This window comes from Anarhichas minor, unplaced genomic scaffold (assembly GCF_050575085.1).
Source record: "Anarhichas minor isolate MPS153535 unplaced genomic scaffold, ASM5057508v1 ptg000003l, whole genome shotgun sequence".
Taxonomy (NCBI): Eukaryota; Metazoa; Chordata; class Actinopteri; order Perciformes; family Anarhichadidae; genus Anarhichas; species Anarhichas minor.
In genome coordinates this window covers 6,507,352-6,524,670 of record NW_027466449.1, presented here as the reverse complement: position 1 = coordinate 6,524,670, position 17,319 = coordinate 6,507,352, and the positions used below count along the sequence as shown (strand labels likewise).

At 39.8% G+C, this 17,319-nt stretch overlaps 3 protein-coding genes across 4 annotated transcripts; 1 reads left to right on the top strand and 2 right to left on the bottom strand.

Moving 5' to 3' along the window:
* Positions 1 to 46: 46 nt before the first annotated feature.
* LOC142949111 (pepsin A-like) lies at positions 47 to 2,866 on the bottom strand. The gene is made up of 9 exons (XM_076090948.1): positions 2,811 to 2,866; positions 2,409 to 2,550; positions 2,108 to 2,225; positions 1,413 to 1,531; positions 1,112 to 1,308; positions 909 to 1,025; positions 675 to 819; positions 363 to 461; positions 47 to 264 (listed from the first exon to the last, which is right to left on the bottom strand). The coding sequence occupies exons 1-9, from the start codon at positions 2,864 to 2,866 to the stop codon at positions 127 to 129; spliced, it is 1,131 nt and encodes a 376-aa protein (XP_075947063.1). The 3' UTR covers positions 47 to 126.
* An 891-nt stretch (positions 2,867 to 3,757) lies between these two features.
* prok1 (prokineticin 1) lies at positions 3,758 to 11,426 on the bottom strand. 2 transcript variants are annotated; one of them, XM_076095230.1, is made up of 3 exons: positions 10,957 to 11,426; positions 4,650 to 4,775; positions 3,758 to 4,252 (listed from the first exon to the last, which is right to left on the bottom strand). In XM_076095230.1, exons 1-3 carry the CDS (start codon positions 11,110 to 11,112, stop codon positions 4,133 to 4,135), a joined length of 402 nt encoding a protein of 133 aa, XP_075951345.1. In that variant the 5' UTR covers positions 11,113 to 11,426; the 3' UTR covers positions 3,758 to 4,132. The 2 variants fall into 2 exon arrangements, with proteins under 2 accessions (XP_075951345.1, XP_075951344.1); XM_076095229.1 differs by lacking the exon at positions 10,957 to 11,426 and adding an exon at positions 5,797 to 6,057.
* A 14-nt stretch (positions 11,427 to 11,440) lies between these two features.
* On the top strand, positions 11,441 to 14,048 carry lamtor5 (late endosomal/lysosomal adaptor, MAPK and MTOR activator 5). The gene is made up of 4 exons (XM_076095231.1): positions 11,441 to 11,597; positions 11,691 to 11,752; positions 12,847 to 12,964; positions 13,734 to 14,048. The coding sequence occupies exons 1-4, from the start codon at positions 11,563 to 11,565 to the stop codon at positions 13,792 to 13,794; spliced, it is 276 nt and encodes a 91-aa protein (XP_075951346.1). The 5' UTR covers positions 11,441 to 11,562; the 3' UTR covers positions 13,795 to 14,048.
* Positions 14,049 to 17,319: the final 3,271 nt, after the last annotated feature.

The window sequence follows — 17,319 nt, the reverse complement described above, 5'->3', positions numbered from 1 at the left end:
TTGCAAAGGCATATGTTCAAACGTATTGCTACAATCTCTAATTGCACAATTTGTATTTATTTCAATCAGACAAGCCCCTACACTGGGAATATACATTCATAGATATCCACCAGGTGTCTCATTTGATTACACCGACTTGGCCAGGCCAATGTTCTGATTCTGGGAATCAAAGATTACATAGAACTCCCTGATGAAGACATCTCCCAGGATCCAGAGCATCTCAGAGCCACCCTGGCCAAAGCCAGTGCTGCAGCCGTAGTTGCTCTGTGAAGAGACAACAGAAAATACATTTACTTCCCCCAAATCTTCCTTATAGTGCTGAAAACGTTTCTGTTGCAGTAAGTGTCTGGGGTCAAACTGACCTGTGAGACGTAGGCAGATGCAGGGACGGTGAAGGCATGTCCGTTGAGAGTGAAGGTGACCTCAGGCATGCTCTGGATGTTCTGGCAGTACACTGTAGCCTGTGAAAAGCACGTCACACACACAGTTGAATACCGTGTTGCAGCAGAAATTGTATTTATTGGTATTGTAAAGGTTTCCAACAAGTAACCATGTCCTGCTAAATTATTTTCATTTGAGAGTTTTGACGTCAGAGCATGAAATGTTTGTTTACTCTGGGTTCAGAAAATGGGGAAAATTTACTTCAAATGGTACGGTATGATGGTATGACTCACTTCTCCATACTGGTTGGTTGAGGCTCCAACCCAGGCATTCATGTTGTTGATGTCCTTGGTTGGGCCAATAATCAGGGAAGTACCAGTGTCAATGATGGCCTGACAGCCACCAGAGCAGGCCACAACCTCTCCATTAATGGTAACACTGGCAGGAGGAACAGCAGAAAGTAGATTACAGTCAAGTTGCACATCTTGTGTTTGTGCTTAGTACTTTGTTTTGTGTTTTCTTGGTACCTGTCCATTTGTATCTGCCAGTAAGTAGCAGAGGTCAGAGGAACCCAGGTGATTTGTCCAGTGTAGTGGCTGCTGTCAATACCACCGAAGACCACCTCACTGCCCTGCTCACTATTGCTAAGAGACGAAAAAACAACAAATTAATTAAATGTCACAGAAAATGACACCCTGCAAACCAACAGATTTCCATCCTGTTTCAGTACCTGCTCAGGTAGACGGAGAACAGGGGCTGAGACACCAGTCCCTGGTTGACCATGTTGTCAAAGACAGGCACTACGCTGTCAGAGGCAATGCTCTGGAAGGCCAACCCCAGGATACCATCAGCTGCCATGTAAGCCATGAAGGGAGCCTCTGTTTTGCTAATTCCAAACACCTGCTTGGACACTGTGATGCCGCCCACCTGTACACACAAGACAGCTGTCAGTCACAGTTCAACAGACCACACAGATATGCCCTTTTGCAGTCTAAATAGACTATGCATTTTGTTCCAGGGGCTTTGGTTACCTCAACATTGTCAATGGCCAGATATCCAGTCATGCTGCCGGTGCCATAGTCGATGGACAGAGTCTGGTCGCCCCATTGAAATGTGCTGGACTGCTGTGGGTTGAATTTCCTGTGGTTGTCTGCAGAGGAATGGGGTCTTTGTCAGACCTCTGCTGATACTTCATAAACTCTATTAGTTACAAATAATTAGATATTCTACTAGTAAAATACAGCAGTCTTAAAATACTGTATAACAAGTTAAATTCCTGAAATCTAAGTTATATCCAAGTAGAAGCTCAAACTTAATAGCAGGAATATGTACTTTACTTTTAAAGATAAAGGTACTGATGTTGCTGAATGACTCAGTGTAATATTATTATACTGCTGGGTTATTATTCCTGATGCATTACTATTTATTATACTGCTGGGTTATTATCACTGATGCATTAGTATGTATGTTGCAGCTGGTTAAAGTGGAGTTACAACTACTTTAGTTTATAAACCGTTAGCTAATGTAATCTATAATATATGTAATATATTAAATCAATGCATCATTGCATTATTTGTATGTAAAATAATATCCTGCAAAGTAACAATAGTTGTCAAATAAATGTAGTAAATATAATTAGTTACTTTTAACTGCTGTGTAACACACTAACCAAATGTTTAAAGCTTAACAGCCTACTTGCAGCAGTGGTAGTCTCAGTAACACTTACTGCAGGCCTGGCTGGAGCAGTAGACTGAAGGGACCCACAGGTTGGAGGAGCCGGTGTCAAAGATGACGCTGAAGCACTGAGGAGGGGTGCCAATGGAAATCACACCATAGTAGGACAACTAGTGGGACGCAAGGGATGAAGTTAACAGGTGCAAATTAACATGAACTTGTCTTAAATGTAGCATAAATTATGTTTTTGTTATTAAGTGTTGCAGCAACAGAGGTGGATATCATTTTTTGTTCAACACACCCTAAAATAGCTGCTATTTGTGCTTTAAATGTCGTCTCTGGTGTGGACTTACGTCAGCCTCGTTGGTCATGGACTCAGAACCACTCTGGTAGAATTTTGCCATGGGGTTGTATGGATTCTGCTTCCTGTACTCATCCCATAGTCCTTTCTCCTGCAGGTCTTGCCTGGCAGTCTTTCCCTTGATCAGGGGAAACCTAAGCACAGAAACAGAAAGAAAGAATCATCAAAATCTACAGATGTCTGACATATTATAGCCAGACAAATCATAAAGTGAGCTTTACTTTGAGCTTTGTGCAAGTTTGAAAGGTGTGATAGGTCAAAGCAAGATGGCCTGAAGACTTTCCCCTCAGGAATACTAGGAGAGATTGCATTTCAACAATTCAGCCTATTCACGTGTAAAATGTCAAAGAAATAAAAGAACTGGCTGCTTCTCAACCCGCCAGGTCAGACTTACTTATGGAAGCATTCGGCGAAAGCCACGAGGGCCGACAGGACCACGAGCCACTTCATCGTGTCACTTTCCTGTTGGACTCAGACGATTGTAGTTCCAGTTGCTGAGTCCAGCCCTTAAATACAACAAATCAAGGCTGTGTCTCCAAAATGCCCTTCCACGTAACTTGATATCGTGTATCAGCTGGAGATAAGAAATATGCGATGTGGTGCCTCTTATCTGGGAGCAAATATCCCGTTAAACAAATGAACAATTCAAACTTCTGCTGGAATTCTAAAGAATACTTTGTAACAACTTTCTGTAAAATCAAGTATGAAGTATAAAGTGCAGCTCATATTTTGTATGTATTTGTTTAAAAAGGATTTTGTTAGAATAATCACAGCTAAGAGAAACTGTGCTTCTTAAAACTACGCTTTGAAAGCTTTGTTTTACTAATTCGACTGCTGTACTAAAGAGAAATCCTTCATGTAAAAGTTATGTAACAATTACAATAATGGTTATTGTTATTTTTAAATACTTTTAAAAAAACGTATCAATTCATATACCCTCTTTATATGCTTCTATCAAACAGAGGGCAAATGATTTGATGTCTTACACAAATATACTAAAACAAAAATTTAAAAATAACATCCAAACATTAGAAAATTCCAAAATAAACTGTGAGAGGTTAAGCTCCTAATGCGAGTTAAAAACAACAACAAAGAACAACTTAAATCTTCTAAATCTTGTAAATATTTTGGTGGATTTCAGTGGAGGTCAGTCAATTAGGTCGTCAGTTGAGTTGCATGTGTTGGTCATAAGTTTGCTTGTGGAGGTAAAGGACGTTACATGACCTTCATCATAATCAGACCGAGATTAATAAGCAGTTGACATCCCACGACATTCATTATGTTTATTCAAGCAACACAGACTGCATGGGAAAAGAAAACTCCAGAGAGCACGTATTCAACAACGATGTTGTAATCATACTTTTATTGACAATAATATTTATACATATCTTTTGACAATTTAACATAAAGTGAGCATGAAAACAGAACAGCAGATGTTTCAATTGTTCACAAATATCTTCTTTGCTTTTATAAAGTACAAAGTATCAGACGTCTGCTGTGGCTCTTGTTAATAGGTTACACTCTCTTGACATTTCTCTTTCAGTCCTTGATGTGTGGATTGATGAAATCCAAACTATGTATTATAGTGCATAGAGTACGCAAATGAAGAAAACAGCCAGTGAAGATTAAATATGTGTTTCTGATCCACGGCCTGTTTTTTTCACTCTGAATGCTGTTTCTGCTATGATCTTCTTCATCTGAATGTGTGGGCGTCTGTTAAAAGTCCAGGCTTTTGAAGTCGTCAGTACATCTATACTTGCTTTCACTGTACCTGGTGCACATCAAGTGGGGGAGACAGGGGCAGGTGTGATGTTGCCTTTTCCCCGGATAGGGCACCTGGAATTGGGAAAAGGAGGGGCGAGGATAATCTGACAGTTTAAATCCTTCATCAACTGACAAGTGGAGCCGATAATCTTGAAAAACTGCTCTTTAAAAGTCTGAATTCAGAGACGGATGTGGTGTTAGCAGAACTAATTGATGCCATCTCCAGATGATCAAAGTGATGTATGGCTCTGATTGGCCGGTTCGCTCTGGAGAAGATCAATAGCCTCTGCAGTTATCAGCAGCTTTTCTAAAGCTTCAGCCAACCTGCCAGCAGCTTGATATAATCTGAATTTCCACTAACGCAGAAAACAAGTGTGGGCAAGAGAGTATGACTGTGTGTGTGTGTGTGTGTGTGTGTGTGTAGCAGAGTGTGATACAGGAAGATTAGCGACATAACATTTCTCCCCACCTTGTGGCTAAAGGGGTGGCATTCATCCCCTTCCACACCTCTTGGGGCACACATCCTCAGGCCCCTCAGCCATAGACTGACGGCACAGCAAAGACCAAAACCACACTGCACGTCCCTCTCACAGGCCTGTAGGACAGAGGGAGAGACGAGGTGGTAGAGGACAGACAGAAAAGAATAAAAGAGACATACATGCAGAGTACTTTTAATGCCAATGACTGTGATTCATGCTAATAGAGATACGCTTTTATGTTTGAATCTATTTCATTTTTACTTATTGTAATAGTAATCTCATGTTCGTACAGTGAAAGCCATTTTATCCATTGCCTGTCGTCTCCTTAATCCATTTACAAATGAATATCAATCAGAGGACTAATTTCCTCTGTTTTTTCCATTGGACTTGAAGCGGAGGAGGATGTGGTCTCCTGTCAGTCGTGTGTAATCAAATTTTACTAAATTATCCAGAAAAGTGAACTGTGCCATTATGTATGTAGGTTTTTTTTTTTGCAATATCTTTAGTTTGAATACAAGAAAATCAAAACAAAAATCAAGGGATAGTATTAGATATCATATAATATAAAACAAACTGTATATTGGAGTTTGAGTGCATGTGCAGCACGCTTCCCAATGCATTGACAGAATTAGATCAGAACCATTCAATTCATCAATTAACCCATCAAAAAAAAGAAGCAATTTTTTAAGTTAATTGTTCAAGTCATTTATCAAGCAGAAATGTCAAACATTTGCTGGCTCCTGCTTCTCAAATGTAATTTGCTGCTGTTCTCTGTTTTATATTGTTGTAATTTCAGTATTTTCATGCTTTGGACTGGTACGACGTCACCTCAGGCTCAGGCATCTTGTGATGAGCATTTGTCATTGTTTTTGCATGTTACAGACTAAATGAATAGTTGAGTAAACAAAGAAATAACACACACATTAAGCCATGAAGAAAACAAGTGTTAGTTGCAGCTCTAGTAAGTTTGACTGTAAAATCATAGTGTCTCAATATACTTTTAAGAAGAAGAAAATCACTAGATGGAGCAGATGATAAAAAAAAATGTAAAATGTAATCTTTAATCAGGCATGACTCAAACGAGTAACTGGAGTAATTAGTAACAGTGTGCAGCAGAGACAGAAACCTCTCACTCACCCCTGTGATGACGGCTCCTCTGGAGCAGCTCAGAGACACCAGGAGGAAGGAAAGCAGCACCGCCCTGAAGCCCATGACAGCAACAGGAGATCTGGACTCTCTCAACACCCTCAACACTGGACAACAGCTGTAAGCGGTCTGTCCGGCACCTCGCACTGGATCCCTGGCTCTCTGGTCAGTCATGAAGGTTCCCAGAACTCCTCAGAGGGGGGAGCCACACTCTCTCCCTCTTTTTATCTACCTCAGACCCCCACCCAGCCCTCCCTCCCTCACCATGTCTAAGATCTCCCCACGCCCTCTCTGCCTGTCTCCTCAATAGCTTCGTCATCTTACTCATCCGGATGACAGTGACGATGAAGGCTCACAATAGTCCCCTCTACTTGTACATCTTTGCCTATTGGGGTCTGACCATGCGCAAAGCAGAGGCTGACAGAGTTTCCATGACTCAAGTGGTTCAAGCTAACACAACAAATATGGAAAACTGCTCAACAAGTGATGACATTCATATGAACTAAAATGAATCCGACACCTTTTTGTGAGGAAAAGAGCACAGCTGCCATGAAATCCAGAGTTATCTGTCAGTCTGAAGCAGCTGAGTCAAGACAAATCAACATCACAGCCATGTAACGAGTTTACTGAAATGACCACAGGCTGACTCATAAACTGGGCTTCACGTAAGGATGGAAAGTGATATTCATGGTTTTATTATGGTATATATGTGCCATAATGCCGTGTATTTTGACAGCTATACCATTAACTTCAGCTTCACATCAGCATTCATCCACACTGAGAGAATAAGGCCTATAAGGTTAAAAACATATCATCTTCATCATATAAGCTACTCTGCAATCAGTGGTGTGTACAGTATCATGATAAGTATTTGTTTGTTATGAATTTAAATATCTATTTTGACTGAAACATTTTTTATTTTCAGGTCTGATATGATCGTAAATTAATTCACTATTTGCATTTGCTTTATTTAAAAACAAATGAATCAGAAGGCTAAAAGTTTGAGAAAATTTGGAGAGACTCCATCTCACCACACCTCGTTGACTTATTGCTTATTAACTCTAGTAACACTTGATGAATAACAGAATATGAATAATGACTCTTATGTGTGCTAAATTACATAAATAATAGTGAAATCCTTAAATTAGTTCAGCCATTTTAAGTATATGGCAAGGTAATGATAGGAGTCAGACCTTTTTGTTCTGAGTTAATTTGGAGATTTTCTGTGATTGGACAAATAGCAAATATCCTAGTCTAGTGTTGATGCCAACCTCCCTTCATACAAGATTCCTTGCATGAGTGTGTGCGATGCACAACTGTGAATGTGTATGTGTGCCAAGGGGAAAAGATATCACATGTATGTAGACCTTGTTAATTATTCTGCATGTGTAAAAGTGTGTGTGTGTGTTTGCCTATACGTGCATGCTCTGACAGTGATGAGCAGCAGGTTGTCAGTGGAAGCGTCTGGGCTCTGATTTAAGCTGTGAGGAGAGAAATATGAGAGAGCAAAGAGGAGAGGAGGGAGAGCATACCCCATGGGTTAGTCAGCTGTGCTGCTGTGATGGATTCCCCCAATGCAGCAGCCACATAATTACATTCACCCATTTCTGCCCTGTCAGCAAGAGCACTGAAACCTCGCCGTCTTGGGACAGGCAGCAGAAATTATGCAGGGAGGCGAGCGCAGGCAGGCCTCCAGCCAACTGTGGAAAAAAATACTAAATCCATCAACAAAAGGCTGCGAGAAGCATGGTTTCTGACTCATAACATTAATACTGTATTTTATGTTGAATAAAGTGGTAAAGTTCACATTATGTTGCTTAACTGTTTATCATGCTGAACATTGTTTGCACCAATGTGATGTTGGTTTTGTTTTTAAAGATGATTTAAATTCTCAGTGATTAGATCCGAGTGTCAAACAAGGACTTCATGCTTCTCCAAAAAAACGGTGTTATGACTAACGATCATACGGCACTGGAGCTATTTTGCCTGACATCAGCTTATTGTGAGTCATGTGGCCGGCTGTGCAATGCTTGAGGAAAAAGGTGGGAACTGGATTGTCAATAAAGATTATATATTCAAGAGGGAAAAATAGCTCACGTAATCTAATTTAATATGAATGCAACTCTGAATATATCATAATATGTGAATACATTTTCACTGTGTCTGGTTTAAAGAGAGTAACACATGAATGATGAAGTATATACAGGCAGGGTTTCATTTCACAACTAATCCAGTTTTAAAAAAATGACTTTAGTGAATGAGGAACTATTGCACTCATAAAAAAACAGTAATGATATTTGCATTTACAGAATATTAAGCTTATATATCAAGTGCTATCAATCTGCTATCTATCTAAGAACTGCATCAATATGGCACCACGATAAGAAAACACTATTTTAACTTTTGTTGTACCCTTGCAGTTTAGATGGTATATAAGAAGTGCATGTAATGACGTAATCCGTTGGGCCAAAAGGGGCGTGACCTGATGTTCTCCTGGACGATGTTGATCAGATTTGTCACTGAATGAATGAAGACATTTTTAGGGCCACTAAACAGGTTACAACCAACTTGTATGAACTAAAAACACAACGTGAAAGTGTTAAAGCCGTAAGACGAAAACCAGGCCGGACAACGCCGTGGCAGCGACCTGTCAATCACAAAGCAGCCACGCCATAAAGCAAACCCTCCTTTATCCTCAGTCTTATTACTCTCAATGGGTCCATTGTTTCCTAAATGAACATCATGCTGCATTGCAGAACATTTGAACTAGCGATCGAGACCATAACTTCATGTTTACAGTATTGATTGAGGTGATAAATCCAGTGAGAAGTAGGGTCATTTTATCATACGCTTATATTAGCTCTGACTTCTTTTTGCTACCAGAGTGCACATTTAATGCACTTCCGCACTGGCTTTACTTTGAGCCAGCAAAGGTGGTTATACCACCTGGGACAATTATGTTTTCTTAGTTAAAGACAAAAAAGCAAATGGCAAAACTGCAGCTTACGAAGGGAGTGATTTCTGTTGTTGCGCAATCGGATGCACTAATCGATGAGGAGACAAGCTGGTGTGTTTTTCTACAGAACCCCATCCGAGAAAGAAATCCTGAAAGGAAGACATTGTGGATTTGTGCCATTAAACGTGCCTCTGTCCCGAAAAAGAACAAACAATGGCAGCTGTCAAAGTATACACGTATTTACAGCACTTCATCAAAGGTAAGTAAACACTGGGGATATTAATTGTTGTATTTTGATCCATAAATCATGTCTTTGCGTAATTGTTCTGACATGGTTTGCTGTTATTGAGGAATTACACTAACTGGCAGCTAAAGTTAGCGAGAGAGTCGGGATGCTGAGACGTAAATAAACCCAACTCTTAACCAGTCTGCAGAAATGATATCACTCATTTAACTAAACTTTTTTTGTTTTGTTTTACTTGTTGGACATAAACTCTCTTCTATCATCTATCGATCTGATGACCCTGACAGGGTTCCATCCTACTTCTCACACACACCAGCCACCAAGAGGAGGAAAGGGGAGAAGGACATGGACAGGTATGTGCAGCACAGAAGAAATGCTGAGGATGAACAACAGTGTGACATCAGATTGGGTTGTGGGGAAAAAAACAGGACATTTGTGGATGTAATATTGGGCTTTGGGAAACACTGATCAACCATTTTCACCATTTTCTGACATTTTATAGACCAAACAAGTCATTGATTAATCAAGAAATAATCGACAATGAAAATAAACATTAGTTGCAGCCCTATTGTAGAATTTTTTGATGAACTTTACCAGAATTTTTTTGTTTTTTTTGTTGTTGTTGTTGTTGAGGTGAGAAATAAACGTGATGAAAAACTCTCAAATGTCTTTAAGTATTTTATTGAACAGACACTTAGAATAATACAGCTGAATGGTCAGAGCTCTTTCCCCACGGATGGTTCGGAGGTCTAACAAGTCAAAGCTTTTGCAGAGTATATATGCTTCACACAGACCGAGCTGCTTGTTCCAGCAGCACATTATCCCAAAATGGTTTACATATGCACATCATTAATCGATAAGGTTAAGGCATTAGCTGTTTTTGCGAGTTGTTAGCAACTCTATGTTGTAGTAAGCTAGGGAATGTTGGTATTTCAACATGGCAAGATCTCCTGAGATGAGGTGAAGCACAGACATCAGACCTCCATCTCTGTTGAACTGTATACGGAGACATCAGTGAGTTTTGTAACAAGCGACTTACTATACTGACTTTTTTTATTTTTATTTCATCATACATTACTCTGAGTTATTTCAACAAACTTTTTTCCATGACTGACTTTTTATGAATTTTTTCGACATATTTTACTATGATTTTTTAAGACTTTTTTCCGACATGCTACAGTTTTACTTTTGAATTTTGAGTTATCACTAAAAGAGATTTTTTTTCAAACTAAGTATTGTAGCATTACCAACACGACACGTGGTTGAACATAATGTGATGGTGCTACATTGCATTATACTGAAGTTATTCAATATTTATCCCAATAAAAAACACCCCAAATATGTTCTTTTTTAAAAATAAGCATTGCAGCTTAACCAGGAGGAGCCCATTGATGTATGTAGTCATTTTGATCACACTACACTTGATAACAGTAAGATAATTTAATATTTACCCCCAATTAAAACAACTTTTACATTACATTGGACTGAAGTTAATGAATATTTTTCCCAATTTAAATTGCTCAGACTCATGCAAAAGCAATTTATTTTTTTTACAAAATAAGCATTGTAGTACAAACGGGGAGATATTAATGTGTGTAGTAATTTTGGACAAACTACGCTTAATAACAGTGAAGTTGTTATTTTTTTTCCCCCAATATAACTTCGCACTCGTCTCACAGTCGCACATTAACACCAATGTTATTAGTCCAGCTAGTTAGCTGTAAGCTAGCTAGTTTAGGAAGCAGGTTGATAAGGGACAAGCTGAGTTACAGACACGATACAATATTACCAAAAAAACGTTCATGAATGAGTTGAAGAGGCACAGTGGCGAACTGACTGTAGTCATTTGAAACAGCAAGTTTATGGCTTTAAGAGACTCCAACGTGCTCTCGCTATGAATATTCGTAAGGTTACGTTAGCTAACTTAATTGTGTCTAAAAATACCACTCACATTATTTTGTTTAATAAGATGTCCCATGTCCTCCGTCTTCTGTTTGGGTGTTTTGGACATTGCAGACATATCGTTTTTGTTGAGCTGCTGGGCAGTAGAGTTCTTCTTCGCCTTGTTCTTGTTCTTCTTCTTCGTTTTGTTTAATGGCAGATGCATCGATCATTAAAGTTGCATACTGCCACCTACTATGTTGTAGTATGAGCCAGAGTTCCCTAGTGGTCAGTCCTTTAAAACTAAAAACAAACTAAAGAGGAAGGGAAATGCGGAGCTGGAGCTTGAGCGAGCGTTGTTTCCGCGTGGTCCTAGTGCGTGCAAACACCTGTCATTTGTTTGGTTTTACAAATATGAATTTCGTTTTCGAACTATAAACGTTGATGGGTGTCTATATGTAGCTCACGGTTCAGATGTTACCTACAGGTAGTCTCTAGGCTTACTTTTTACTGTCACGTTCTTGGTCCGTCGTGTACATCGCTTAGTATAGTTTGGTCCTCACAGGGACCCTTAGTGCACGTGACGATCAGCTGACTCCAATCGGAAGCAGGCTTCAGAAACAACACATCTTCATACACAATACTTGACTTTTGCAGTTATTTACGATTGATAATAATGGAGTCGACCCTAGAACAGCATCTCGATGATACGTGAGTTAATACCAGACTGTGATTGAGTTTGTATTTAACTGTTGATACGTTAAAGACGACTGAAAGCTCTTTGTTTGTCTGTGTCGCTGGCAGCATGAAGAATCCAGCAGTTGTCGGAGTGCTCTGCACGGATCAACAAGGACACAATCTGGGCTGTAAGAAAACACTGCTTGTTCTTTCCTAGGTTCATACAAAACATGTTAGTCAAATGCATTTAGACCAAACTGGCCTTTTATTAAGGCTAGTTAAACATATGTTCAAGCATCAATTACCAACAAATCAAATGTGGATATTGTCTGGTATTCTCAGACAAGTACGACAGTAAACTGGACATTTTGAGGTTTTGGGCAATTTTGAGATGTCGTCATTGGCTCTGAGAACTTGTGATGAGCGTTTCCCGCTATTTACTGACATTCTATAGACCAACCGGTTAATTCAAGATTTAAGGTGCATGTACCGTTATTTTAAAGCACACGGCTGCACAAAGGAATGAAGTTGTATTCCCTTTATGCTAAACAAGAAATAACTTAGTTAAATTAGTCTGAAACACAAACAACTTGCTACCCGTAGTGTTTTGCCAACCTGGGTCATAAACAGCCCAAAGTCAATGATATTCACAAAGTTAGGCTAATAATTGCTCTTTTTTGGGAAATACGTTATGGATGCTAAATGACATGGTCAATCAAATGCTCCCAAACCTTGCTGCTAATAAATAACAAAGTGAGGTTATTTGTGAGCATCCCTAACAATAAGTAACAGAGTCAGGTATAGAATGTGACCCTCTCACTGCCAACGGAAATGTGTACACAAGACTCTTTGTGTGCAGTTCTGAACACAACCAATTTAATTGATCTTACTGACGCTGTATCATTTTAGGAGGCCTTCCGTCTGATTTTTGGTTCTGACCGATGTGATCACATTTAATCGAGAAAACCCCATGAGAGATTAAAATGTTTAATGTAAGGTGCCCCCATTGTTCACCTGGTTATATCTCCTTTGTTTAAGTACAAAAATCAAAGTGTCAAAACAACAAATTGTGGTTTTACAGAGATTTATATGACCGGACCAAAATGTTGAAGTATTCCTTCAAGGGGAGCAGTTTGGGTCACTGGACAGTATAGTGCAAATACAAGCTGATTGTCTCCTTGAGCAGAAGGATCATTAACTTAAAACAACCAAAACATGTTGATTCTTTTGACATTTCTTCAGTTCTGTTTAGTAACACTCTTTAATATCTCACAATCCACAGGCCGTGGCTCCCTGTCTGATGAACACGGCGGTGTTGTGTCAGTTTTGGCCAAACAAGCTGCAGCTCTCATCAAAGACCCAACAGATAGTCCGACAGTGTGCTTGGAGTCTGAGTCAGGGTGAGCCCTCACAAAACCTTTTGTGTTTTTTTTGCTTGACTGACTTGCATCGTCTCCTTTTCTCCATCCCAGTGAATTTAAGGGGTCTGTCTGCCGTGTTTTTGATTAACTCTCGTGGAGATCAATACATCTTGGGAAGAAAACTGTTGAAAGAGATCCAAAATCAAAGATTGAGTGTCTATTGTTTGAACCTCAGACTGAGCTACAAGTCTTGGCAAAGGAGTTTAGCTTTCATTTGCGCGACTCTGCTGCCACCTTCTGGACTTTGCAAAACATCTTCTGGTTCATGGGTGACCAGTGACTAACTAACACCGATACTTACCATCATTAGAGAGAAGTTATTTAAAATGTTAGACCTTATCGTGACTGAAGATGAGTCTGCAGCTTTGTTGTGACTGGCAGGCTGCTTTGTAAGTATGGTAGAATTACAGTATTTGTCAACAAGGCATAACCCAATGACTTCATGACTGTGACAGATATCAAATATCAAAATAAAAATTGACAGGCCGCTAATCCTCATGTTGTTTTACTGTTGGTTGAGGTCAACATTCAATATTTGTAGATATTTGTGCTTTTTAAATAGTAAAACTTTATTTATGGCGGGTTGGGACTATTGATGATGACAATGATACTAAATATAATTCTTCCAGTCATAACATCACCAACAATATTAATGCATGCTTATTTTTTGATTTGATTAAAGAGTGTAGTATTGTTCACCAGGTGAATGTTTGTCTGAGTAAATTGTATTTGTTTGCTTGTTTTGTAGAAACGTTCTGGTGAGGAGTCATGGGACCGTCACAGTAGCAGTTCACAAGATGGCATCTTGAAGACGACACAACTTACTGAGGATTGTATATGTAAAGAAATGTACATGTAGGCACACAAGTATAATCACACAACCTGGTTGAACTGTAAGAAAGATCTTTTTCTTGTTTTTAAACCAGAACATGCTTGCCAATTTTCTAACACTTGGAGTTAGATTCCCTTCTTTTAAATATATAAAATATATATAAATATGTACACCAATCTGTCAGTAATGCATTAATAAAAAGGCCCATTGTGTTATTTCCAGCCATGTTAATACTTTGTCTGTGTGTCTTTTTGTTGTCATCCTTCATTCCACGGCACTGATGCACAGAGAACAACCCTAAATAAACTTCAACTCGACTTTATGTTGCCCTTTTCCGTGTTAAGTATTCCTCATGTCCTCCTTTGATCAGTGTTTTGTTGTTAACAAAAAAAACCGTTTCTTTCGCAATCAGTAATCAAATCTGTGATGAAGTGGAAGAATCTCACGCATATGACGATTAAGTGGGAGCATGTCAGGTAACCGGGGAGCGCCAGGTGTTTACTTGTTTACATTCACCGGGGGGATTTGACTCATTTCTGGGTGAAGGTAGGCCAACCGAAGGAATACTGCCCAGGAGTGATTGATCAGAAACCTGCGTGTCCTGTTCACCACATGTGGTTGCATATCTTGTAGACTGCCAGTGCGTCTTGGTGGCGCACTGCCTTTGAACAGGCAGCTCTGATGTTTTCACCGCAGAGCTTTTTTTCTCGCTATCTCTCTCTCTCTCTCCTTCTCTCTCTCTCTGATGAGGTTCACTGTTACGTCTCAGTCACGTGGCTCTCCTCAGTGAACGCTTTGCTTTCTGCGGCTCCTCAGCACAGCCAGCGGTGTTGAGGCTGCGGTGTGAGACGCAACTCAGAGAGACTCGCTCATAGAGGCAAAGTTATGGCACGGTCATCCCCGGAGAAAAAGCTCCCGCAGCAATCTGCCAAAAAGTCCCTCACTGGTGATGCGCACATCCTTCTGGGACGCACAAACCCGGAGCGAGAAAACTCCACATTACGCGTCAAATTGAACTAATTGAATATTGGGGCAGAAGCGCGTCGAGGACTGAAGGAGATTTCAGGTATGGACTTATTTGCACATACAAGCCAATTAATTGTTTTAAATACAAGTTGACCTAACAAAAACATTCTATTCACATTTAGACTGTAATGTTTGTTACACCAAACTCCCTTCTCTGACAAGTCAAGCACAAGTTACCATCCAAACTGTTTTCCTCTGCGACCCTCTAAAGTTATATTTGGTTTCAAAAGTTTTCACCCACGTCTGTGTGCATGTTTGTAACTGTTTTTTTTATCGTACAGCTCAATCTCAAGACGTCCAATGACGCAATTTACCGCTCAAGGGGCCCGAATTGTCGCATCTGCTTGAACGACCCTTTTCTCGCCTCCCCAGCAGTTTTGAGTTGAGCGAGGGCCACAATGCAACAGGCCTGTGAAGTGAAGATCACAACCAGCTCACAGCTGCACACGGTAAGACCTACCTGTTTTCTCCCCACAATAATATGGGTTTGTGTGTGCCTCCGTGGATTAAGCCAAAGCTTTCAGCTAAACACCCTGCATTTACTCACAATTCTTCAGTACCGACGTCTGCTTTTCCTCACAAGTCAATGCAGAAGTAAGGGTTATATAATTGGAGGTGCATTTTGATTTATCTTGATTGACAAAGTAGGCAGACAGTAAGAAATTAAGGAAATAACATAAGAGAAAGTTATTAAAAACAAATTTTCACAAACTGACTTTTTTTAGCCAATCTTTTTTTTAGAGTAAGTTGTCCTCACGCTACTGTAATGCAGAGCCATGAAGAAATGCAAACTCTTGCAAATTAGTAGTTCGGCTGACAAAGTAATCTACAGGAAATAATAGAGATAAAACGACTTTTACAGGCTACATTTGACTATCCCCCTTTTATACTTTTACACAATGCAGAATCTTTCTTTCCCCCCTATTTGTATTTGTGCAAAACCTTGTGTCCTGTTTTAATCTTTTTCCAGATTAAAACAAACCGAAGAGCCTCACTACTGTGATCTAATCAAATTCGTCCTCTCACAAAATTGATTAGATTTTACTTAAAAAGGTGTCGCCTCATATCTCCATGCTGCCACTCCATCCATCTGTTGAAGGCACGGCTGACTCTTGTTGACTCCAGTGTCGAATTACCTACCTGATGCCCAATTCTGCTTTTCTAATGGATTTTATTCATTACTACACGCTATTAGCAATTAAAACTTCTTGTCATTATTTGTCATTGTAAATGGAAACACAAAGAAGGAAGAAGAAGAGCCCACCATTCTTCGTAGTGCAACACGTCTTTTGAGCACTATTGCTGCATCCCATCATGGGCCACATTCTTCAAAGTTTGCAATTGTTGATCAAATGTCTTAACAGCTTGTGCAATTAGTCACTTGTAAGTATGTCTCATAATAAGAAAAAATCACACTTAAAATCTGAACATATTGATGATTACAGGTGTTAGATATAGATTGAAGTTAGAACACTATTTTGGTGGGCAATTTTCTTTGACAATCTTTACAAAGTGTTTTGACAATGTAACGGCATGGCTCTATGGCAGTAATGATGTGCCGATAGATCCGTCATTTCGGTCTGAAATATCCCAACGGTTAGATAGATTGTCACTCAATTTTGCACAGAAATTTGTAGTTCCCAGAGAATGAGTTTTGAGGAATAGTGAAATATATCAACAAGATGGATTGGCACCAAATTGTACAAACCTTGTTGTGTAGATAGTGCTAGTTATGTATTTGCTTTCAGGTTTCAGAGACGTGAGCGTGCACATGCATTCATTTTCATCCATTGTTCCTCATGTTCTTGTATCTTATCATGGTCCGCTCCTTGTTGCAGGCGTAAAGCTAACCTTGATGCAGCCATAGTTACAAGTGCCCTTCAACCAACCTGAGAATGATACTCGGAGAATAGGACTCCTGAGTTTATTCTCCACCTCCAGAGGCTTCAGGCATACTACCAAATCAGCATTAACAGGTAAGTCAACCAGCCAGTTAAGAATAACTGTTATTGTGTGCTGCTGATGCTGTCGCTGCTCGGGTTAACAACTAACCATTGAGGGTTCCCCCCATGTTACATTTAGTTACTTGGTAACTACAGGGTATCTAGGATGTGTTCTGAAGCATTGCGTGTGTGTGTGTGTGTGTGTGTGTGTGTGTGTGTGTGTGTGTGTGTGTGTGTGTGTGTGTGTGTGTGTGTGTGTGTGTGTGTGTGTGTGTGTTTTTAAGGGTTCCTATATTATTGCATGATGGACATGTGCAACTTTATCATTCAGAGCAGCTGAAGAGTGAGTTGTAACTGAGCAGTACTCTGGACCAATAAATGAGTCTGCAGATGAAACTGAATAATGCTTGATGAGTAGTTAGGAGAGGCTTTTATCGATGTGTTAGGGTTTTGTTGTTGTGGCAGTTTTTGCAGGTAAGAAGCCTATTAAGGATTGTGTCCTTGTCATTGCACTGGTAACTCCTGCTGGTGGT

What these genes read in the sequence shown, in the direction of transcription:
- LOC142949111 (XM_076090948.1), bottom strand. Translation starts at nt 2,866, where the DNA reads ATGAAGTGGCTCGTGGTCCTGTCGGCCCTCGTGGCTTTCGCCGAATGC. An exon ending in TGGCAGATACAAATGGACAG is followed by an intron (nt 820 to 908) that starts GTACCAAGAAAA and finishes TCCTCCTGCCAG; the next exon opens with TGTTACCATTAATGGAGAGG. An exon ending in CAACCAACCAGTATGGAGAA is followed by an intron (nt 462 to 674) that starts GTGAGTCATACC and finishes TGCTTTTCACAG; the next exon opens with GCTACAGTGTACTGCCAGAA.
- prok1 (XM_076095229.1), bottom strand. Translation starts at nt 5,979, where the DNA reads ATGACTGACCAGAGAGCCAGGGATCCAGTGCGAGGTGCCGGACAGACC. An exon ending in GAGGAGCCGTCATCACAGGG is followed by an intron (nt 4,776 to 5,796) that starts GTGAGTGAGAGG and finishes TCTGTCCTACAG; the next exon opens with GCCTGTGAGAGGGACGTGCA. An exon ending in GCCACCCCTTTAGCCACAAG is followed by an intron (nt 4,253 to 4,649) that starts GTGGGGAGAAAT and finishes TCCCAATTCCAG; the next exon opens with GTGCCCTATCCGGGGAAAAG.
- lamtor5 (XM_076095231.1), top strand. Translation starts at nt 11,563, where the DNA reads ATGGAGTCGACCCTAGAACAGCATCTCGATGATAC. An exon ending in ACAAGGACACAATCTGGGCT is followed by an intron (nt 11,753 to 12,846) that starts GTAAGAAAACAC and finishes CACAATCCACAG; the next exon opens with GCCGTGGCTCCCTGTCTGAT. An exon ending in TGCTTGGAGTCTGAGTCAGG is followed by an intron (nt 12,965 to 13,733) that starts GTGAGCCCTCAC and finishes CTTGTTTTGTAG; the next exon opens with AAACGTTCTGGTGAGGAGTC.